The 23,698-nt window shown below is 46.0% G+C and overlaps 2 protein-coding genes across 2 annotated transcripts in view; one reads left to right on the forward strand and one right to left on the reverse strand.

The window, feature by feature from the left end:
• The first annotated feature begins 186 nt into the window (after nt 1-186).
• NANS (N-acetylneuraminate synthase) lies at nt 187-22,268 on the forward strand. The gene is made up of 6 exons (XM_082623039.1): nt 187-414; nt 6,397-6,612; nt 16,328-16,427; nt 17,248-17,402; nt 19,992-20,258; nt 22,038-22,268. Exons 1-6 carry the CDS (start codon nt 283-285, stop codon nt 22,245-22,247), a joined length of 1,080 nt encoding a protein of 359 aa, XP_082479165.1. The 5' UTR covers nt 187-282; the 3' UTR covers nt 22,248-22,268.
• TRIM14 (tripartite motif containing 14) overlaps nt 22,158-23,698 on the reverse strand; it is a 28,764-nt gene continuing 27,223 nt past the window's right edge. Inside the window, 2 exon segments of the mRNA XM_082623172.1 lie at nt 22,158-22,179; nt 23,424-23,505. The gene's annotated coding sequence lies outside the window, so the exon portion shown is untranslated.

The following is a 23,698-nucleotide window of genomic DNA, read 5'->3' on the forward strand; positions in this document are numbered from 1 at the left end:
AGGTCACGCACGCCTCCGGCTGTGAGCCGCAAGCCCAGCTCCCGAGAAGTTCACTGGGCTTCCTCTTCCCGCCGCACCTCTCCCCTAGAGGGTCGCTCCGCCCCCTGACCTGATTGGCTGTCTGGAGCGAGGCGGCGCTCGAGGATTGGCTGCGCGGTGGCCGCGGGCTGACGTGGCGAGGCCGGCGTGTGGGCTCGGCTGGGGTGCTGACCGAAACGACCAAGGCGGCGGCGGCGGCGGCACTGTGACGGGTGGTGTGGCGCGGAAGCGCGAGCCGCTGCCATGCCGCTGGAGCTGGAGCTGTGTCCCGGGCGCTGGGTGGGCGGGCAGCACCCATGCTTCATCATTGCCGAGATCGGCCAGAACCACCAGGGCGACCTGGACGTGGCCAAGCGCATGATCCGCATGGCCAAGGTGAGGGGACTGTCTAGAGTACCCGGGCGCCGAGCGGGAGGCGGGGCCTGGGGAAGACCGGCCTGGGCAGGGGTGGGGCAGGGCTGCGCAGAGCTGGGGCCATCCTTCCTCTGCCTCTCGTTGCCCTGCATCCGGCCTGCCGTCCAGCTCGCCGAATCCATTTCCAAACGTTTCGAATCCTCTTCATCCCTCCGCCACCATCCTGATTTGTTTGCATTACTGCATCTGCCCCCGCCCCCCTTACTCCCACCTCTCTCGCTCCCTTCTGGTGGCAGAATGATCTTTCTGAAACACAGATTTGATCAGCCACCTGGCACCTTCAGTGGCTTCCCACTGCCCGCGGGTAGAGTCGAGACCCTTTAATAAAGCCTTCAAGACCTTAATGACCTGGCCCCTTCTTGCCTTTTTTTTTTTTTTTTTTTTATCTCTGACATCTTTCAGCGACAGTGAATTACTTCCAGGAAGTTCCTGAAAATTGCTGTTGTCTCTCTCACCTGCCATTCCTTGTACTTAACTACCTCATAGAGTTGTGAGGATTAAATGAGATAACTCGTGTAAAGCTCTTAGTACAGTACTTGGCAAATAGGACTCAATACATGTTGGTTATTAGTGATATGATGTTAATGAACATCTATGCTCCCTCTCTGGATACTTTCTCCAATCCCTCCCTGCAAAGCTGGGCTCCTGTAATTGTTCCCATCGAATTGTATTGCCACTGTCTGTTTAAACTTCTCTCTCTGTTAGACTGTGAGCCCTCTGAAGGGGAGGCCTGTCATGTTCTTCATTGTGACCCCGGGCCCCACCATAAGTCTGCGCTGTGATTCCTTGGTTTAGCGAGAGCTCACTCCATCTTTTTTCCTTTCACTTCCCTTCAGTCAGTGCTATTCACTCAGTCATTCATGATTAGGTTTTCTGTTACTCCAGGACTAACTCTGCTTTTATGGACGCCTACTGAATCATAAAAATACTTTTATTTTTAAATTTTATTTACTTTTTCATTGAAGTATAATTGATTTGCAATAACATTGGTTTCAGGTGTACAACATAGTGATTCAATATTTTTATAGATTATACTCCATTTAAAGTTACTGCAAAATAATGGCTATATTTCCCTGTGCTGTACAATACATCCTTGTTGTTTATTTTATACATAGTAGATGGTGCTTCTTAATCCCCCACTCCTATCTTACCTCTCCCCCTTACTTCTCCCCACTTGTAACCATTAGTTTGTTCTCTAGATCCTTGAGTCTATTTGCAACCTAAGTGTCCCTCAACAGACGAATGGATAAAGAAGATGTGGTTGATATACACAATGGAATATTATTCAAGCATAAAAAAGAATGAAATTCTGCCATTTACAACAATGTGGTGGGTGGACTTGGAGGATATTATGCTTAGTGAAATAAGTCAGAGAAAAACAAATACTCTATGTTATCACTTATGGAATCTAAAAAATAAAATACCTTTAAAGAGTAACAATTGCTAACATTTTTGAACGCTTACTGGGCCAAGTGCTTTAAATGCACCATCTCATTTAATTCCTACAACAACACAGTGGAATAGATGCTGTTGGTCTCATTTTAAAGGCTCAGAGAATTTCAGTGACTTGTCTGAGGGCCCACAACTAGTAATTCATGTATTTCAGAGCTTTGCTGTTAGACACAGGGCTCCAGCCTTTGTACTGTAACATTGTTTTCTAGGGGGAGACTTCGGCTCTTAATTTAGGAAACAACCTTATTTTGGAGGTGTCCACTCTGAATGCTGAAGTTGTAAAAATACCTAGAAATAGTGAAGCCATAGAAACAAAGTTATAGTGGTTCTTTTCTTCTTCCTGTTTTAATTGTGAAGGATAGTATTCCCCGGGGGAGGAGAATGAAGAGTTTGAGGTTGTGTTATAGTGGAAAGAGCGCTGGACTGGAGTCATGATACCATTTACTAGCTGAATAATCTTGGGCAGCTGGATAATCTTGGTCTTTTCCTCTCTAGGCTTCAGTTTCACTTGTTTTATAATATGTATGTATCTTTATTTTTAAACTTAAAGCAATGGAATCTTTTGAAATCCTTATATTTTAGGATTTTTTTTCTTGCCAAATGGAGTCACAAGTTTAGTTATCCAGAGTATATTACATACAAGCTGGCTTGTTCATGTACCAAATCTGTTTACAATATTAAAAGTTGAGTTCTGTCAACTTGGAAAAAAAACGCACAGTATAAGAGCTGTGAGTTGATTTTATTCAGTGTCATACTGAGGACTATAACCAGGGAGACAGCCTCTGAGAAACCGTTCTTTAGAGGTGAGGAGGGAGGTAAGTATATATGTGATTTTGATGAAGGGAGCCTGTAATCAAGCACACATCTCTGTGGAAGGTTGCTGCTAGTCATGAGGAACAGATATCTTAGTTAATGGTTTTAGTGCTTTTCTAAGTGTGGGAAGATTCAGGAATCCAGGTTCATAAAAAATTTCTCCTACAAATACTTCACTGTCTAAAGGCCTGTTCTGCCAGTTTTCCTGGAGCACAGAGAGCCTCATTCCTGATCTCTACCCTGAATTACTTTCAGGATATGTTGAAGGTCAGCAACTGCAGTGGCTAGTGACTGAATTCTTGTAGAACCAGGTGGCAAGTGACCTTCTTTAATTGGCAGTTCTTTCAATTGTTGACCAAAATAAAAATGCGCAACAGAAGAGTTGTGAGCTAAGTTTTATAGTGAGGACTATAGCCCAGGATACAGTCTCTCAGTAGATCTGAGAAACTGCTCCAAAGAGGTAGGGGAGGAGCCAGTATATATATGGATTTTTTGGCTACAAAATACATGTAATCAAGCATGAGTCTTGGTAAAAAAGTACAGCTAATCACAAAGAACAGATATCTCAAGTTAATGATTTTAGTGCTTTTCTATGTATGGGAAAATGCAAGAATCTGGGGTCATTTAAGTTTTTCCTGAAACATGCATCTTAACTATCTGGGGGCTTTTTTTTTTTAACATCTTTATTGGAGTATAATTGCTTTACAATCCTGTGTTAGTTTCTGCTGTATAACAAAGTGAATCAGCTATACATAAACATATATCCCCATATCTCCTCCCTCTTGCGTCTCCCTCCCACCCTCCCTATCCCACCCCCCTAGGTGGTCACAAAGCACCGAGCTGATCTCCCTGTGCTATGCGGCTGCTTCCCACTAGCTATTTACATTTGGTAGTGTATATAGGTCCACAGCACTCTCTCACTTCGTCCCAGCTTACCCTTCCCCCTCCCCATGTCCTCAAGTCCATTCTCTATGTCTGTGTCTTTATTCCCGTCCTGCCCCAGGTTCTTCAGAACCAATTTTTTTTTTATACTCCGTATATATGTGTTAGCATACGGTATCTGTTTTTCTCTTTCTGACTTGCTTCACTCTGTATGACAGTCTCTAGGTCCATCCACCTCACTACAAATAACTCAATTTCGTTTCTTTTTATGGCTGAGTAATATTCCATTGTATATATGTGCCACATCTTCTTTATGCATTCATCTGTTGATGGACACATAGGTTGCTTCCATGTCCTGGCTATTGTAAATAGAGCTGCAATGAACATTGTGGTACATGACTCTTTTTGAATTATGGTTTTCTCAGGGTATATGCCCAGTAGTGGGATCGCTGGGTCGTATGGTAGTTCTATTTTTAGTTTTCTAAGGAACCTCCATACTGTTCTCCATAGTGGCTGTATCAATTTACATTCCCACCAACAGTGTAAGAGGGTTCCCTTTTCTCCACACCCTCTCCAGCATTTATTGTTTCTAGATTTTTGGATGATGGCCATTCTGACTGGTGTGAGGTGATACCTCATTGTAGTTTTGATTTGCATTTCTCTAATGATTAATGATGTTGAGCATTCTTTCATGTGTTTCTTGGCAATCTGTATATCTTCTTTGGAGAAATGTCTATTTAGGTCTTCTGCCCATTTTTGGATTGGGTTTGTTTTTTTGATATTGAGCTGCATGAGCTGCTTGTAAATTTTGGAGATTAATCCTTTGTCAGTTGCTTCATTTGCAGATATTTTCTCCCATTCTGAGGGTTGTCTTTTCATCTTGTTTATGGTTTCCTTTGCTGTACAAAAGCTTTTAAGTTTCATTAGGTCCCATACGTTTATTTGTTTTTATTTTCATTTCTCTAAGAGGTGGGTCAAAAAGGATCTTCCTGTGATATATGTAATAGAGTGTTCTGCCTATGTTTTCCTCTAAGAGTTTTATAGTGTCTGGCCTTACATTTAGGTTTTTAATCTATTTTGAGTTTATTTTTGTGTATGGAATTAGGGAGTGTTCTAATTTCATTCTTTTACATGTAGCTGTCCAGTTTTCCCAGCACCACTTATTGAAGAAGCTGTCTTTTCTCCACTGTATATTCTTTCCTGTTTTATCAAAGATAAGGTGACCATATGTGTATGGGTTTATCTCTGGGCTTTCTATCCTGTTCAATTGATCTATATTTCTGTTTTTGTGCCAGTACTATATTATCTTGATTACTGTAGCTCTGTAGTATAGTCTGAAGTCAGGGAGCCTGATTCCTCCAGCTCTGTTTTTCTTTCTCAAGATTGCTTTGGCTATTCGGGGTCTTTTGTGTTTCCATTCAAATTGTGAAATTTTTTGTTCTAGTTCTGTGAAAAATGCCATTGGTAGTTTGATAGAAATTGCATTGAATCTGTAGATTGCTTTGGGTAGTATAGTCATTTTCACAATGTTGACTCTTCCAATCCAAGAACATGATATATCTCTCCATCTGTTTGTATCATCTTTAACTTCTTTCATCAGTGTCTTATAGTTTACTGCATACAGGTCTTTTGTGTCCTTAGGTAGGTTTATACCTAGGTATTTAATTCTTTTTGTTGCAATGGTAAATTGAAGTGTTTCCTTAATTTCTCTTTCAGATTTTTCATCATTAGTGTATAGGAATACAAGAGATTTCTGTGCATTAATTTTGTATCCTGCTACTCTACCAAATTCACTGATTAGCTCTAGTAGTTTTCTGGTAGCATCTTTGGGATCCTCTATGTATAGTATCATGTCATCTGCAAACAGTGACAGTTTTATTTCTTCTTTTCCAATTTGGATTCCTTTTATTTCTTTTTCTTCTCTGAGTGCTGTGGCTAAAACTTCCAAAACTATGTTGAATAAGAGTGGTGAGAGTGGGCAACCTTGTCTTGTACCTGATCTTAGTGGACATGGTTTCAGTGTTTCACCATTGAGAACAATGTTGGCTGTGGGGTTGTCATATACAGCCTTTATTATGTTGAGGTTAAGTTCCCTCTATGCCTACTTTCGGGAGAGTTTTTTTGTGGGTTTTTTTTTTTTTTTTTGCGGTACGCGGGCCTCTCACCATTGCGGCCTCTCCCGCTGCGGAGCACAGGCTCCGGACGCGCAGGCTCAGCGGCCATGGCTCACGGGCCCAGCCGCTCCGCAGCACGTGGGATCCTCCCAGACCGGGGCACGAACCCGCGTCCCCTGCATCGGCAGGTGGACTCTCAACCACTGCGCCACCAGGGAAGCCCAGCCCCCCCCCCCTTTTTTTTTTTACATTTTAAGAGGGAAAAGTAGAGCAGAACCCCCATCCCCACCCTTTTATTCCTTTGAGACTTCCTTGTTTTTCCTGTTTCTCTCCTTTGGGAGTTCTTAATGCGTCTGTCAATTGATGTTTTTTTTTTTATTTTTATTTTTTTTGCGGTATGCGGGCCTCTCATTGTTGTGGCCTCTCCCGTTGCGGAGTGGACGTGCAGGCTCAGCGGCCATGGCTCACGGGCCCAGCCGCTCCGCGGCATGTGGGATCTTCCCAGACCGGGGCACGAACCCGTGTCCCCTGCATCGGCAGGCGGACTCTCAACCACTGCGCCACCAGGAAAGCCCCCGATGTTATTTTTAAAGATAATAATTTCATAGCAGTTGCCCCAACACTTCTCGTGTCTCTCAGAATCTGTGCCGGGTCATTAAAGGAGCCCTAATGTGTGTTGCAGGAGTGTGGCGCTGACTGTGCCAAGTTCCAGAAGAGTGAGCTGGAGTATAAGTTTAATCGGAAAGCCTTGGAGAGGCCGTATACTTCGAAGCATTCCTGGGGGAAGACCTACGGGGAGCACAAACGCCATCTGGAATTCAGCCACGCCCAGTACAAGGAGCTGCAGAAATATGCCGAGGAGGTTGGCATCTTCTTCACTGCCTCCGGCATGGATGAGGTGAGCCCTCTGCCACGCTGTTATTTGCCATTTTAGCAGACCTAGGGGACATCAGGTAGCCCTGTGGCTTTGGCTTAGAGCCAGCTGTGGCCCTTGCTCACTTTAGACTTTTTTGTGCTTTCTGGACCTAGAGTTCCCCATAGCATTAACAAGATAAATGCCCAACTAAACAGGAGGCCAGGGGGATCAGAGGTCCAGTGACGCAGAGAACCATAGTTTTCAAAGCAGGCTGTCTCCGGGAGTAGGGGCCAGCCACCCTGGAACCCCAGAGTCCCTCAAGCCTGTGGGAGATGCCCCATTGGGCCAGTTTTCTCCCAGTGGAAAGTGGCCTGGACTCCGGAAACCTCAGTTCTGACAGGAGTCCTCCCCTTGCTGAGTGGCCGTGGCTTATCTGGGTGAGGTGGCATTGCATCATTCAGAAGGCAGTAGCACACAGGATGGCCATGCTGACATACTGGAAGAGCCCAGCTGGTGCCAGGTCTTGGGTCCCATCTGCTCTGTGACCTGCCTCAAGACTCCTTTACGTGCTCTTTTTTCAAATATAAAATTTTTTTTAATTATAAAAATTATACAGTGTTATACAATGTCACAGAAAGTTTAGAAAACAGAAAAAAGGGAGAAAAACTGACCCATAATCTCTATATGGCAGCTCTTTTCTTTTTTTAAAATCAATTTATTTATTTATTTATTTTTGGCTGCGTTGGGTCTTTGTTGCCGCGGGCGGGCTTTCTCTAGTTGCGGCGAGTGGGGGCTACTCTTGTTGCGGCGCACAGTCTTCACATTGCGGTGGCTTCTCTTGTTGTGGAGCGCTGGTTCTAGGCACGCGGGCTTCAGTAGTTGTGGCACACGGGCTCAGTAGTTGTGGCTCGAGGGCTCTAGAGCGCAGGCTCAGTAGTTGTGGCGCACGGGCTTAGTTGCTCCGTGGCATGTGGGATCTTCCCAGACCAGGGCTGGAACCCATGTTCCCTGCATTGGCAGGCAGTTTCTTAACCACTGCGCCACCAGGGAAGCCCCTGGCAGCTCTCTTTATATACTTCCTCCTGAAGTTGTTTTATATGCATATTTTATTGCCTAGTTGTTATAGTTGTGAATGTTTAGTTCCGTGTATGCTTTTCCCAGTTAACATTATCTACAGCTTTTACCCATATCTTTTTTTTTTTTCTCAGCTTTGAGATATAATTGACATGTAGCTCTCCATATCTTGTGCTGAAAGTTATTAATGGCGGTGTAGTATTTCTTTTGAGGATTTATAATGTATGTAACCATTTCTTTATGTTTCAACATGAGGTTATGTTTTTACTTTCAGTTTTTTGTGCTTATAAATAATGCTGAGATGACCATCTTCTTTCTGTGTTTTGAATTGTTTCCTTTGCAGTAATGGATCATTAGATGAAACAACATTTTAAAGGCTCCTGAAACACTTAGGATTCTTTTAGTCAACTAGAATATTTGAAGAGAGCCCAGTTCCTTCTCTAGGCCTCTGACCTTTTGTGTCACTATTCCAACCCTAAGATATGTCTGTAAATTGAGTCAAAAGAAACGTAACTCTAGCCTAAACCATTGGTAGTTTAAAAAAGGGGGGGGGAAGCAGAGAACCTAGGTGTCTGTGTGAAACTTGACAAGTCCAGGCTTCAGTTCCGTAGCCCACTTACAGTAATATATCTTATCCCTACTATGTCCCATTTTGCAGATGAAGAAATGGAGACTCAGAGGGGCCAGGAAGTTTGTAGTGTCACACAGCTGGGAAATGGGTCTTGAGGGCAGATCTGACGCCTAGTACAGTGTGCTTTCTGCGGTCCCTCAGCTGCCACCTGGCCGTCCGTCCGGGTGCGTGTGGCTTCCCAAAGCTCAGGAGAGCCTTTGGGCTTCCCCCCTGCTCTTCACCACTCTCGATGTTGGTGGCTGGAGAGTCTTTGGGCCCAAGAGATGCCCTGGGGAAAAGGGGACATATTTTTAGGAAAACCTATCTGAAGTGGTTACTGGGCATTTTTCTGATCCCATCTTAAATAGTACCTCCTTAGGAAATTCTTCCTGTGCCCCTGCTGGGTTCAGGCCCCTCCTTCTGTTGTGTTCTCCTGGTTTTCTTTTTTTTTTAAATTAATTAATTAATTTATTTTTGGCCGCATTGGGTCTTCGTTGCTGCGTGTGGGCTTTCTCTGGTTGTGGTGAGCAGGGGCTACCCTTCGTTCTCATTGCGGTGGCTTCTCTTGTTGCAGAGCGCGGGCTCCAGGCTCACGGGCTTCAGTAGTTGTGGCTCGCAGGCTCCAGAGTACAGGCTCAGTAGTTGGGGCACATGGGCTTAGTTGCTCCGCGGCATGTGGGATCTTCCCGGACCAGGGCTCGAACCCATGTCCCCTGCATTGGCTGGCAGACTCCCAACGACTGCCCCACCAGGGAAGTCCTGTCTCCCGGTTTTCTTTACTTCCGTAATTACTGCTAACTATTGCTCCTTTCCACCAGGCTGTTAACCCCACAGCATCCCCAGTGCCTGGCACGTAGTAGGTGCTCGGGAGATGTTTGTTGAGTGAATAAGTAAATAAGCGAGCCAAGCAAAAGAGAGGGCTGATGGCTTTTATCAGATCCTTAAAGGATCTGTAAATCAAAAATGTTAGACAAAAAAGATTGTGGGCTTTGGGATCTGAAAGACTTGGGTGTTTTTTTCTGGTCTTGCTATTAACTAGCTGAGTGATTAAAAGTAAGAATCTTCAACGTTTCTTGAGTGTTTATGATCTGCCAGGTTCTGTGCTAGGTATTTTAAATGTATCAGCTCATTTACTCCTCTTAACAACCCCTTGAGATAGGACAGTTATTATTCCCACTTTACAGATGAAGACGCTAGAGCACGGAGCGGGTTAGCTGTCAGTAGCTGTTGATCAGCAGAGGCTGATTACAACCTAGGCGACTCCAGAGCCTGCCCTCCCGACCATACTATACTCTTCTTGCATCTCTTGGGCCTGTTTCCTCATAGGTAAAGGGCAAGGGGGTGAATTAAAAATACCCAGAAGTGGACTTCCCTGGTGGCGCAGTGGTTAAGAATCCGCCTGCCAATGCAGGGGACACGGGTTCGAGCCTTGGTCTGGGAAGATCCCACATGCCGCGGAGCAACTAAGCCCATGCGCCACAACTACTGAGCCTGCGCTCTAGAGCCCGCGAGCCACAACTACCGAGCCTGCATGCCACAACTACTGAAGCCCATGTGCACCTAGACAGCAAGAGAAGCCACCGCAAGGAGAAGCCAGAGCACCGCAACCAAGAGTAGCCCCCGCTCGCCACAACTAGAGAAAGCCCACGCGCAGCAACGAAGACCCAACATAGCCAAAAATAAATAAAATTAAATCTTAAAAAAAAAAAAAGTGATGATAACACCAAATTGTGGCAAGGATGCAGAGAAAAGGGACTTCTCATGCATTGCTGGTGGGAATGTAGAACGGTACATTCTAGAAAATTCTTTCTTTTTTTAAAAACAACTTTATCAAGATATAATTTACATACTGTACAATTCACCCACTTGAAGTGTACTGGTACTTTCTTATAAAACTAGAGGTGCTCATCATGTGACCCACCAGTTGTCATTTGGTAATTTATCCCCAAAGAAATGAAAACCTATGTTCACCCAAAAATCTGTATATGAGTGTCCATAGCAACTTTATTTGTGGTAGCCCCAAACTAGAACCCAAACTTTCTTTAGGGGATGAATCATTAAATAAACTGTAGCGTATCCACACCACGGAATACTACTCAGCAATAAAAAGGAGTGAAAACTGATAGCTGACACAGCTTGGATGGATCTCAGGGATATTGTGCTGAGTGAAAAAGCTTCTCTCAGAAGGCTGCATACCGTAGGGCTCTGCTTATTTAACATTCTCGGAATAACAATTATAGAGCTGGAGAGCAGATTAGTGGTCATCAGGACTTAGGGAGGGGAGGGCTTGGAGGTTGATGTGGCTATAGAAGGGTAACACGAAGGGAGCCTTGTAGTGGTGGCATAACTCCGTATCGGACTGTGGTAGTGGTCCGCGTGAGTCTGGGCACGTGGTAAAATTGCAGAGAATTAGATACGAGCACACTCAGATGGGTACATGTGAAAATGGTGAAATCTGAATGAGATCGGTGGGCTCTATCAACCTTACCCTCCCAGTTGTGATATTACACTGTAGTTTTGCAAGATGTTACCATTGGGGGGAACTGTAAAGTGTACATAGGTTCTTTCTATATTATTTCTTACAGCTGCATGTGAAGCTATAATTATCTCAAAATAAAAAGTTTAAAATCTAAAAAAAAAATCCTCAGTTAAAAAAATTTTTTTTCTTTTTTTTTGGTTGTGTTGGGTCTTCGTTGCTGCACGTGGGCTTCTCATTGCGGTGGCTTCTCTTGTTGCAGAGCACGGGCTCTAGGTGCACAGGCTTCAGTAGTTGTGGCTCACGGGTCTAGAGTGCAGGCTCAGTAGTTGTGGTGCACGGGCTTAGTTGCTTCGCAGCATGTGGGATCTTCCCGGACCAGGGCTCGAACCCATGTCCCCTGCATTGGCAGGTGGGTTCTTAACCACTGCGCCACCAGGAAAGTCCCTTACCATATTTTAATTCAGTAAGTATGAATAGGTAGAACCTGCATAAACAGAAACTCAGTAGAGTCCTCAGTACTAAGAGTGCTCTCTAGCGCAGACTCTTGCTGGATGGGCCCGTGGTTAAGTGTACAGACTCTGGGGTCACATTTTGAGTTTGAATATGTTTTTTATTTATTTATTTATTTATTTTTTGTGTGTGTGGTATGCGGGCCTCTCACTGTTGTGGCCTCTCCCGTTGTGGAGCACAGGCTCCGGACGCGCAGGCTCAGCGGCCATGGCTCACGGGCCCAGCCGCTCTGCGGCATGTGGGATCTTCCCAGACCAGGGCACGAACCCGTGTCCCCTGCATTGGCAGGCGGATTCTCAACCACTGCGCCACCAGGGAAGCCCTTGAATATGGTTTTGCCTGTCATTCCTGGTGAGTCCAGGTGGAGGTTATTTACCTTCTTTGTGCTTCTGTTTCTTCAGCTGAACCCATCTCGTAGGGTTGTTACGAGGATTAAATGTGATCACCCATGTAAAGCGCAGCACACAGCCAGCGTTTAGCGATGTTAGTTACAGTTCAGGAAACAGCCTGGGCAGAGGATCAGGACATCCAGGTCCTTGCCTTGCTCTGTTCTGAGTTCATCTCAGTGTGAGCTTGGAAGAGTCCCTTCCCTGCTCTGGGCCTCCATTTCCTTTTGTGTGTGAACAAGCTGCTATCCAAAGGCTCTCCCTGCTCTGTTGTCCTGAGCCAGCATAGAATCAGAGATAGTGTCACTAAGGTGACTTGGATCTGGGATGAGAACTTTCCTGTTCAGTCCACGTTTCCAGGCACCAGAGCTCCCGGATGTGGACTCTGAAGGGGGTGCATCTCCTTGCATCTGCTCAAGAAGTCACTTCTTTAGGTCTTTCACTCCCCGGTGGCTTCGAGGTGGGAATCAGGAGCAGGTGGGAGAAGGAGAGGAGCCTGGCTGGGTGTTGGTAGCTGGGGCTGACTCTCCGCAGGTTCCCTCTTGGTTTCCCAGGAAGCACTTCTCTTTGGCGTATAAACGCGTGCTCTGGGGCCACCCTCTGAGTTCAGGTCCTGGTACTAGCACTTGATCGGTGGGCTTGGGCTGGTCATGTAGCCTCTTTGAGCCACACGTGTCCAATCTGTAAAAACGGGGTAATTAAGATGCCCACCCCAGAGGCTGCAGTGAGGACCCAGTGAGGTGAGTCTAGGAGGTGCAAGATCTGCACCCACTGAATGACAGCTGTTCTGTTGCTTAGAACCCTTTTCTCTGCTTCACACTAACCGGGCAGGGAGGCTCCTCTCTCCTAAGGATGCCGTTTGTTCCCCAGTAGTCTCCTGACTGACCTGGGCATAGGCAGTAAGGAGAAATGCATTCTTAAGAGCCTTTGCAAGAGTTAATTTGCTTTGCCGGCCAGGTCCCTTTGCGGAACCAGCAAGTCCTGTCTACCCGGCTGTTGGAGGTGGGTTGGTTCCTTGTTCTATGTTTACCTGGCAAGTATCTCTGAGTATTTACCCACCCAAACTTCCTCATGGACAGTAAGCATTTATTGAGTGCCGATTTTCTCCACTCTGTGTGCTGTCCTAGGGCATTCTTTGTGTGCTGAGGAAAGGTTAAGGCATGGTGGAACAAACTTTGTGAAGACCAAGAAAACTGCCAGGGCACACGGTCAAAACTGCACGGAGGCATGTGGAACTCAACTGAAATGAGTAGAGTGTCTTTGGTCAAAATAGAGGGTTCTGTTGAGAAAGCAAATGGGAGCCGTGACATAGAGGTGGCCCCTGGAGACCCATTCCGGAGGAGCTGCCCTGCCCTCCCAGCGCCTGCCTCCACGGTGCCCTTTCCTCCACCACCTCTGCCACAGGGCACCCCCTGCCTACGTCGTGGTGCACTCTGACAGGGCCACCGGGCTGAGGGCAGGCCCAGCCTTTATGGCTCCGTGCTTCCCCCCTCATCATTTCCTCACCCTGGGCAGCTCTCCAGCACCCCCTGTTCTCCCCAGCTCATCACCATGGATCCAGAAACCAAGGGGAGTGGAAGCAGCTCTAGAAAAATCCCAGCTCCACTCCTGTCGTTTCTGTTACCCCTTAGATCAGTGGGCCCCAAACTTCTCATCGGACATGATGTGGAAAGGGGGTTCTGTGGGCACACATTGTGGGAAGGGGGTTCCTCATTAATTCATTAATTTAGAATCAAAGCCCCTTCCCCAAATAAATAAGGGTTCTGAGTAGTATAAGTGTGGGAAACACTGTAAAATAGCTAGACAATTGTATTTACTGGGACCCTCTAAGGGAGAGTCTGACAATGCAGCATTTTACTCAAACCAGTTTGCTGGTGGGACCGTTTTCTGTGTGTTTAACCCAGTTGGATGCCCAGGGAGGGTCATACTCAGTTGAGTTCCTTTCAAACAGACTCAGAAAGCCTTTGTGATGTGTGGGGTGGGAGGGAGAAGTTGTGAGACTGTCTGGCTGCATTGTACCCCTAGATGGAAGGAGGACAGACAGCAGCGTGGGCAGGGCTAGAGGAAGCCAGGGAGTCCACAGAGAGAAGGCAGCCACTGGCGCTGACCTAGCCTGAGGGGCCCTGGACACAGTAATATTGCCTCAGGATGGAAGGCTAGCATTTTCCAGATTACTACTGAAGTTGGCACCGTTTGCAGAGATTAATCCAAAATGGCAGTTTTCTATTTTTTAATGTTTAAAGAATGCTTTCTCTATTTATTTTTAAAATTTTATTAATTTTTGGCTGCATTGGGGCTTTGTTGCTGTGCGCGAGCTTTCTATAGTTGCAGCGAGCAGGGGCTACTCTTTGCTGAGGTGTGCAGGCTTCTCATTGTGGTGGTTTCTCTTGTTGCGGAGCACGGGCTCTAGGTGCGTGGGCTTCAGTAGTTGTGGCATGCGAGCTCAGTAGTTGTGGCTCGAGGGCTCTAGAGCACAGGCTCAGTAGTTGTGGCGCCTGGGCTTAGTTGCTCCGTGGCATGTAGGATCTTCCTGGACCAAGGATTGACAAAATGGCAGTTTTCTAAATGGCCACTAGATGGGGCTGGCTCCCCAGGAGGGCTGCAAAACTAGATGCACCTTTCTCCTCTGGCAGGAATTTCCCCTTTTCCTCACTTGAAAATTGTAGAGCTCCATGCAGATTTTACAGTCAGTGTAGGTAAGCTTTTTAAAAATTTTTTATTTCAGTGTAGTTGCTTTACAATATTGCGTTAGTTTATACTGTACAGCAAAGTGAATCAGCTGTACATATACATATATCCCCTTTTTTGGATTTCCTTCTCATTTAGGTCACCACAGAGCATTGAGTAGAGTTCCCTGGGCTCTACAGTAGTGTAGGTAAGCTTTTGCAAAGTGTGTTTTCTGCATTTGGCCCCTCCTTGCCCCTGCGCGCTCTGCACCTCTCCTGAGTGGGCTCATCCATCTCTTGATGCCCTGGGGGACTTTTTCATCATGAGCCATGCTCTCACAAATAGAGCATTTTACAGACGAAAACTTAGCATAGGGTTTTCCCTCTTAAAATAGAAAACACTCTTCATCTGCCAGATAGAGTGAGAAGGGTGGGAACATTAGACTTTGTTCAAGAAATATATTAAAAACAAATGTTTTTCAGATCCATCTTAGGGCTGGTTAACAGTGTGAGAGATACGTACACAGGAGAGAGTGACATAGAAAACTGTGGAAGGGAAGAGAGAGACGAGGAAGACATAAAGCAGAGGGGGGGAAGGCAGTGGTGGCTTAGCACCTTGGAGGGGAGTGGCGCCTGGGCCATCCTGAGAGGTGTCTCTTAGACCGAGGGGGTTGCCTTCTGCCTTTGAACTGTTCACTGGCTGGTTGGTCACTCTGTATGAATCACCAGCAGCTCTAACCCCTACATTATTAGAGGATTAACATATGAGGAAAGTGATTCTCTGAGTGAGACCAATGATTGGAGTAGCTCATCACCTGCTGGGAAGATGGAAGGAAGCTCAGGCAGTAGTGGGTTGATTTAAAGAACCTGCTAGCAGAATTACCTTCTCATATTGTTCCTTAACACCCCCGAGCCCTTTGGATTTTCATGCTGGTAACCTTGCTACTTGCTACTCAGAGTATGATTCACGGAGCAGTAACAGCAGTGTTACCCAGGAACTTACAAGAAATGCAGACTCTCAGGCCCCACTCTAGACCAACAGAATCAGAATTTGCACTTCATTTGGGCAAGATCCATGGCAGGTTCGTGTGCCCGTAATGAAGCGTGAGAAGCACTGACCTAGCTAATCAAGTCTTCCAAACTTACTTCTGAGACTCAGCCAACATTTTAAGATAGATGGAACTTAGATATTGGGAAACGTTCCAAGACATTGATTCGCCCTACTTCTGATTTTCAACTTCAATTAAAAAAAATAGTAATGAAAACAGTAATAGTAATGTAAAATTGTAATTTTACAGCAAATTGAGATTTTACTCTTAAAACTTGTGGTCCACTGGTTCCTTCAGCAAGCATTTGCTGACATTTGCCAATTTCCTGAGTGTTATTGATGAATCCCAGATAAGGATGGTGAAGGGCCCTAGAGAGGTAACCTCAAACAGTGATGTTGTGTCCAAAAAAGTGACTGAGGTTCTTTTTTTCTGTGGGCAGCATAGTTTGAGGTCTGAAAGGGCTTGGGTTTGACGGGCCCTGCCAGCTGTGGATCAGTGTATCAGGGCTAGGCCATCAAACGCTCCACTTTTTCTATTTCTGGCAAGGATTGAAATGGCCTCTTTTCCGGCTGTTCGGTCCTGAGGAAAGGATAAGGCCTTTGAGGGACTTTCACTTGCTCACTGCCTGCTTTTCTGGGTCAAGATTAGGTCATGACCCTTTTTCGTTTGTTTACTGGGGCTCCAGGCCCCTGGGGAAGGAAGGTCTGGCCAGGGTTCCGATTCTTTTCCAGTTTCTCGTACGTAGCCAGTGTGTGCCAGCACACAATGTTTGTTGGACAAATGGATGGGTGGGTATGAATGACGGAATGTTTGAATTTGAATGACATGACTGATAACAAATCTGTGTCTGCTTTCATGTTGTTGAGAGAGTCCCTCTTGCTGGGCAAAGAGGGGTTTTTCTCTTCATATGTGGCTCCTCGCCTGTCTTGAGGACAGTGATTTTGAACAGTGGTGAAAAGGAGCTCCCTCTTGGATTTTTGTAGATGGCAGTTGAGTTTCTGCATGAACTGAATGTTCCATTTTTCAAAGTTGGATCTGGGGACACTAACAACTTCCCTTATCTGGAAAAGACAGCCAAAAAAGGTGAGTGTTTAATTTTTGTCATACAATCTGAGTCCAGACCTTCCTGTTTTTACCCAGCTAGTAATAACCCACTAAAGGAGTCTCCTGAAGACAGATTTTCCAGATTTTCCATTTTTCAGCCTATACTCCCACTTTTTCATGTGCTGACTTGAAAGGAATGAAAAATAAGACAGTTTTTTAAAGAGTTTTTAAATTAAAATTATTTTTAATTTCTAAGAAAATATTTATATAAAATTAAGGATATGACAGTATGTGTAAAACTTCTTAGAGGAAGCTGACTTTGAGAAGTATTCTGTAGGTATAATATCCAACCTCCGCACATCACAGTTTGTAAAGTGGTTTTACAACATGAGTGATCTCATTTGATCCTCATGAGAATCCTGGGACTGAAGCAGGTCATATGATGATGATGCTTTCTACTTACTTCACTGACGAGGCATGTGAGACCACACAGCTAGGACGTTGGCCGCCCCAGGCCTCAACACTCTTGAATCTGGGGCAGTGCTCACCCTACCACACTGTGCAACCTCTTAATCCAATGAGATGCTCATCTTTCTCTAAAGAGTGTGAAATTCCTCAGTTGGGTTCACTTTGCTGAACAATAATGTTATGGGTGGGGGTGAGGGGAGTCTACATTTCCCGTGGTTGAGGACAGGAACCCACCAGGCTCACCTCTGTTCCCCCACTGTGGCTGGCACAGTGCTTAAGAGATGTTTGCGGGATTCAGTAGAATGATGAAACCAACAGCAGGGGTGTGCTTAAGGGAGAGTCAGAACCCCTAAAAAGAAAGTGATGATGGTGTTGGTGTTGGGTCCCTCAGGCCGCCCAATGGTCATCTCCAGTGGGATGCAGTCCATGGACACCATGAAGCAAGTCTATCAGATTGTGAAGCCCCTCAACCCCAACTTCTGCTTCCTCCAGTGCACCAGTGCGTACCCGCTCCAGCCCGAGGACGTCAACCTGTGCGTCATCTCGGTGAGCCCAAGGGAGGGCCCTTGTCTGATTGGGCCATTTGCTGTGGGGAAGATGCAGCCCAAATTCTAACCAGTCTTGACTTGCTTCGTATTCGAACGTCCTTTGACGATCTTGCTGTTGCAGAATCAAATTAGAATCAACTATGCAGTTAAGGAGTCAGATACATTCTAAAGATTACAAATTACGTTTTCTTAAAACCAACCTTAATTTCTCTCATTATAAAATTTAAGGGGGAGTCTTCATAATTGTCCATATACATTTTCTTTACCTGTGTGTATTGGCCATCAGTGGTCCCTCTTCTGTGAATCGCTGGCTTTCTTAGTGAGTTGTGGGTTTTTGTAAAATATACATGATTTACCATCTTAACCATTTTTTGGTGTCCAGTTCAGTGGCATTAAGTACTTTCACATTGTTGTGCTACCATCGCCACCATCCGTCGCCAGGACTTTTTCATCTCAAACTCTGTACTCATTAAATACTAACTGCCCATTTCCCCCTCCCCGAGCCCCTGGCAGCCAGCATTCTATTTTGTCTCTATGAATTTGACTACTCTAGGTATCTCAAATAAATGGAATCATACAGTACTTGTCCTTCTGTGTGTCTGCTCTCACTTAGCATAATGTCTTCAGGGTTCATCCATGTTGTAGCATGTGTTAGCATTTCATTCCTTTTTAAGGCTGAATAATATTCCATTGTATGTATGTACCACATTTTGTTTATCCAGTCATCTGCTGATGGACATTTGGCATGGTTCCACATTTTGGCTATTGTGAATAATGCTGATATGAACATTGGTGTACAAATACACCATTTTTCTCCATATTGACAAACAAAATACCCATTTTGTTTGTCAATGGGGGAGGGAGAAATGGGCATTTAGTGTTAATGAGTATAGAGTTTGACTCTGAGATGATGAAAAAGTCCTGGAGATGGATGGTGGTGATGGTAACACAACAAAACCATTTTGGGATGGTTCCACCTTTTGGCTGTTGTGAATAATGCAGATATGAACACTGGTGTACAGAAATCCGTTTTTCTTGATATTGAGTTGTAGGAGACCTTCTTGAAACTTCTGGCTTTTCCTAGCTCTCTGATTCTGAGTATCCTTGAGGGTCAGAGTTGTTACAGTGACAACCTTGAGAGAGCTTTCTCTCTCCCAGCATTCTGTCTGTTCCACTTCAGTCGGTTTACAGGTGACGAGGTCCAGTCCTTACTTGGCCTGAGATCTCACAGCATCCTGGTGGCAAAGCTGGAGTAGAATTCTTTGTCTCTTATTGTCTCGGGCCATCTCTATCAATTCCTCCTGGTAGCTCCTGAAACATAATTAATTGGAAATATATAGGTGTGTAATTATCGTACAAAAAACATTATAGTAAGAGTAGTGGAATTCTAAATATATACACACACACAATCCTGATACTGCAATTAACCAGTTTCCCTTTTGTATTTTTCTTTCATTACCGTATATGACATTCTGGGTTTTTTTTTCCCCCCATGATTATATAAGCTCTTATACATTTTTCTAAAGAGTCTTCATGTTTAACTTAAAAAAAGAAATTAACCTTTTTTGAAATGACACTACTCTCTTTTTAACTAAAGTTTCTGTCCCTCCCAGTTCTGTAGTCTTTTCTCCATTTCTAGCTCATCTCTAAATCATGTTTTTTAAATTTAAACATGGTTTAAAAAAAAAACTCAGCCCTGAAATATATAACGTACAAAGTGAACATCCTCTGTAATCCCATCCCACAGAGATTACCATAATTAACAATTTAATGTGTCTGACGCCAAATATTTTCCTCAGTTTTCTTCCTTTGTGAAGTGTGGTCCCCATATCCCTTCCATCCCCACCTGAGGTATGCTCACATCCTCTCTTTAGAGCAGGGCACCATCAGAGTTAAATTGCCAGCCTGCCCCCCAGGCCCAGCCCACCCCTGTCACAGCAGGGTGAGTCCTCTGACCTAGAAACCTGCATTTTGTCCATCACACACCCTTAAGCCTGGTTTTCAAGGCCTTTGCCACTTAGCCATCCTTATCTTCTATTAATTCCCATCTGGGTCTTTCTGCTGTGCTTAAGCTTTCTGGTCACCCTCACTGACAAGGCTCACTCCACTCAGAATGTCTTTCGTCACATCCAGTGAATTATAGATAACCAATTAATTAATTATTTAGCATTCCCACCAAAGGATTGAGATTGGGCTGTATATATTATTGATGGTGATATTTGTGCATATAGCCTACTTGCTTTCAGCAGCTCAGGCTAATTAAATGTGAAAGATGCTTTTTGAATGGGTTTAGGCATTCGGTTATAGTTCTTATTCTTCGTGGTTTGCGCAGTGTGAAACATTCTTCAGATGTGTTCCTGATAACAGCAGCCATTATTTTTGAGCATTTACAGTGTGCTGAGTGCCCTCCACAGGTTCATAGCAGCTCCCACCAGGTACTGCTATCCCTGGGAAGGAGAGACTCAGAGAGCCTCGGAGGCTGCCTGGAGCTTACTGGGCCTCAAACTCAGATCTGCCTGACTCTGGAACGTATGCAGAAAGTACCACACTATTTAACTTTTTTTTCCTCCCTTTTTCTATTTTAAAGGAATATCAGAAGCTCTTTCCTGACATTCCCATAGGGTATTCTGGGCATGAAACAGGTATAGTGGTATCTGTGGCTGCAGTGGCTCTGGGGGCCAAGGTCTTGGAGCGTCACATAACTTTGGACAAGACCTGGAAGGGGAGTGACCACTCGGCCTCGCTGGAGCCTGGGGAGCTGGCCGAGCTAGTGCGGTCCGTGCGCCTCGTGGAGAGGGCTCTGGGCTCCCCGACCAAGCAGCTGCTGCCCTGTGAGATGGCCTGCAACGAAAAGGTGGGTTCTTCTGTCCTGCCGGGCGCCACTGTTGAGAGGGGCTGCATGCACTTACCCGAGAGGTAGTTGGTACCAGCCCTACCTGAGGCCAGGCCAGTGGAATGATGCAGGGATGTCGCTCAGAGCCTATGAATTTTTGGGGGTTCATATTAGCAGCAGGAGTAACTGGTTATTTAAGGAACTTCAGCTGTTTCTCTGGTTCCCTGGCATCATATTACAGTTTTCCATTAAGTCTCTGAAGCCTCTGGCCCCAGTGCTCCAGACCCTGGGTAAAGAGGGGGTGGTATCTGGGGCCCCTCATGAGGCACACGGGTAGGTCAAGTCTGGGGTCCCGTGGAGTAGGTAATCCTTGAGGGATATCCAGGCAGAGGGGCCCCGTGAGGCAGTGGGAGGAGGGCCTGTGATATGTCAAGGCGTCCCTAAGCATGGGAGGCATTGGATGGATGGGGGTGGGGCTTGTCACAGGGTTGGTGGGGGATGACGCAAACGTTCCCTCAGGAGCAGTTTGAGCTGTGCAGCGTTAACCTTAAGACAGAGGGGACGGGGAGGCCCGCGAACCCTGCCTGGCACACTGACTATCTGGACTTCCCAGAAGCCATGGCCTATACCTGGCTCAGCCTCTGAGTCTAGAGCCAGGCGTCCCGGGGCTGCCAGGGAAGCAGACACTCCTCAAACGCTGCAAGCTGTCTGGGCCGAAACAAAGATCTAACACCAGGCCTGCTAGAGGAGTGCTCTTTTATCCCAGTGGGGCCTACTTGCTGCCCTCAAATTAAAGATGCATATACACCAAGAAATTAAAATAACAGTAAAAAGAAACAAACTACCTTATACAAGAAAAGGGGAGAGAATTGGCCCAGAAACTGTAATGAGTTATAGCAGTTGAGCACTTAATTTGGTTCTGAGCTTCCTGGCTCCCTGGGCAAACAGTGAGGTACCAGAGGATGCAGGATCTGATAATCATCTGCCGACAGACCTTTTGTCCTGGCATAAATTCCAGAACTGATTCCTTGGCCCTTACCTGGAAGATGCAGAGTATTGGACTAGATACTTTGTTGAAAGCATCTATGGACAAGACCTAGAAACACTGGTCATGAGCTTCAGGTCTCCTTCATTCCCCTCACCTGCCCAGCCTATCTGCCTCTTCCTAAGAAGCCCCCTTCCATACTCAGCGTCTGTGTGCCCTCTGTACTGCTACTGTACTGAGCAAGGAGGACACAAGGTTTGTGTCCCTCGAGCAGTGAGCCAGGAGTCAGGAACCCCAGGTTCTCACCTTGGCTCCTCGCAACCTTGGCCAGCTTACCTGCCCTCCATGGACCTCCGTTTCCCCATGTTTAAAATGCGATGCTGAACTGGACGATGATAAAAGCAATCATAATTTTTATTTACCGAGAGCAGTCTATGTTCCAGGTAGGTTACATACATTATTATCACGAATCCTTGTAGTCATCTGACAGGGTAGAGACACTGTTATTTCCCATTTTACAGAGAAACTCAGCCACAGCTTGTACCCAGCTGCCTGGGATTCGGATCTGGCTCTCTTTGGCTACATAACCTGAGTCCTTTATTATAAAGGCCCCTCCTCTGAGTCTCTGAGTCCACCCTACACTGGCCGAGTCCCTGCTGTGTGTGAGATACTGTTCTAGGCACTGAAGGGGGAAAACAGAGTCCCTGCTATCCAGGTAAACTTGTGCAAGAAAACTGATCAGGGACCTTGGGGATAAAGCAACGTGCGCTAACTATTTCTGTGAGGCTGGCACTGAGTCTTAATTTTATCCACAGCTGGGCAAGTCTGTGGTGGCCAAAGTGAAAATTCCGGAGGGCACCATTCTAACACTGGACATGCTCACTGTGAAGGTGGGTGAGCCCAAAGGCTACCCTCCTGAAGACATCTTCAGTCTGGTGGGCAAGAAGGTCCTGGTCACTGTGGAAGAAGACGACACCATCATGGAGGAATCAGTAGAAAATCATGGCAAAAAAATCAAGTCTTAAAATAAAGTGCCATTCTCTGAATTCTGGATTGCCTTGCTGGTGCCGTCAGGTGCATTTGAGTGAGGTGGGGCAGGAGTGGTGGTCTCTAGGGATCTGGCTTTCATTCACTCCCCACCCAGACAGCACACATTTAGGGGCCAGGCCTTGGGTCAAGCCCGTTGGAGGGATACAGAGAGCAAATATGGGCGGCCTCTGCCTCAGGTTGGCTGGCCCAGAAGGGGCGGTGGGCTCAGAAGCATCTCATCACTGCCCAGTGGCAGTGCGGGTGCAGAGGAGTGAGTGCTGGCCGTGGGGGCCTCTCCTTGCAGCCCTCCTTCTTCCTGCCTGCAAAACCAACCCTAAGGACCCCAAATATCTCTTCCCTCCAGCTTTCTCTCCTTACCCCCTGCCCTCCCTGGGATTGAGTCTAGTTAGCTGTATAGCCATCACTAGGCATTAGAGAAGCGGTTGGCCAAAGTGTTTTGCAGGCAGAGGATGCCAAAGCACTCATAGCTCTGAGCAAAGAGAGGGAAATGGCATTTATTCCTTCTTTAAACAAATATGGAGGGCCTACTATGTGCCAGGCCCTGCTTTGGGGCCTGAGGATACGGCAGTGAATCCCTTCCTTATGGGACTTCTGTTCAGATGGGGACAGATGCTCCATAAACCAGGAGCACAGTAAAGTAAACCACAGTACGTCAGAAGGTGACACGTGCAGTGAGGCACGTGAGGGAGCTGGGGAGTGTGGGGCTTGGTGTATTTGCAGCTTGTGGTGACTTGTAAGTATGCTGGTGATGCTGAAATCAGCCCTTCCACGATCCGTTGTGAAATTACTAACCCAGCTAACAAAAGTTCCTCACGGTTGGACCTCCTTGAACTGCAGCATGAACCCTTCACAGAGATTCCATATCATAGTCCTCTTTGTTCTTTTGAACCAATACTGAGATTAATGATTATTTTCAAATATACTTTCAAATTCTTAATCTTTGTTCATATTTATTTGACCTGGTTACTTTAATTCCTCTTGATTCAAAGTGTATCTTGGAGTCTCTTTTCGAATGCGTAAATTGCCCTCTGAAGTTTCTTTACTTGTGAGGATAGGGCCTCCCTCTCCTGGGGATCCCCAAACAGTTTCTGGAAGGAGACTCGCGTTTGTATGTGTGGGTGGGGTGGGGTGGGAATCCGGGTCGTACTCACGAGAATCCATAAAATTGACGTGCTAGGAGCTGGAGTGTGACGCATCCACTTCTGGCTGCTGTTTACTCCCTTTCACTTCTCCCTATAAACAGTCATGAGCAGACAATCAAAATTTGATTCCATAGCCTTTTTTTTCTACAAGAGCAGAGATGACGTTAAATATCTGAGACCTCCTAACAAGAAGAGACTTAGTATGGTAGTAGACGGATGTGTTCCAGGGCCTGGGAAGAGGAGGTGGGTCTGAACGGAAGGGAGGGAAGAGCCTAGCTGGGGCT

This window comes from Mesoplodon mirus (assembly GCF_964341445.2).
Source record: "Mesoplodon mirus genome assembly, chromosome: 1".
Lineage (NCBI taxonomy): Eukaryota > Metazoa > Chordata > Mammalia > Artiodactyla > Ziphiidae > Mesoplodon > Mesoplodon mirus.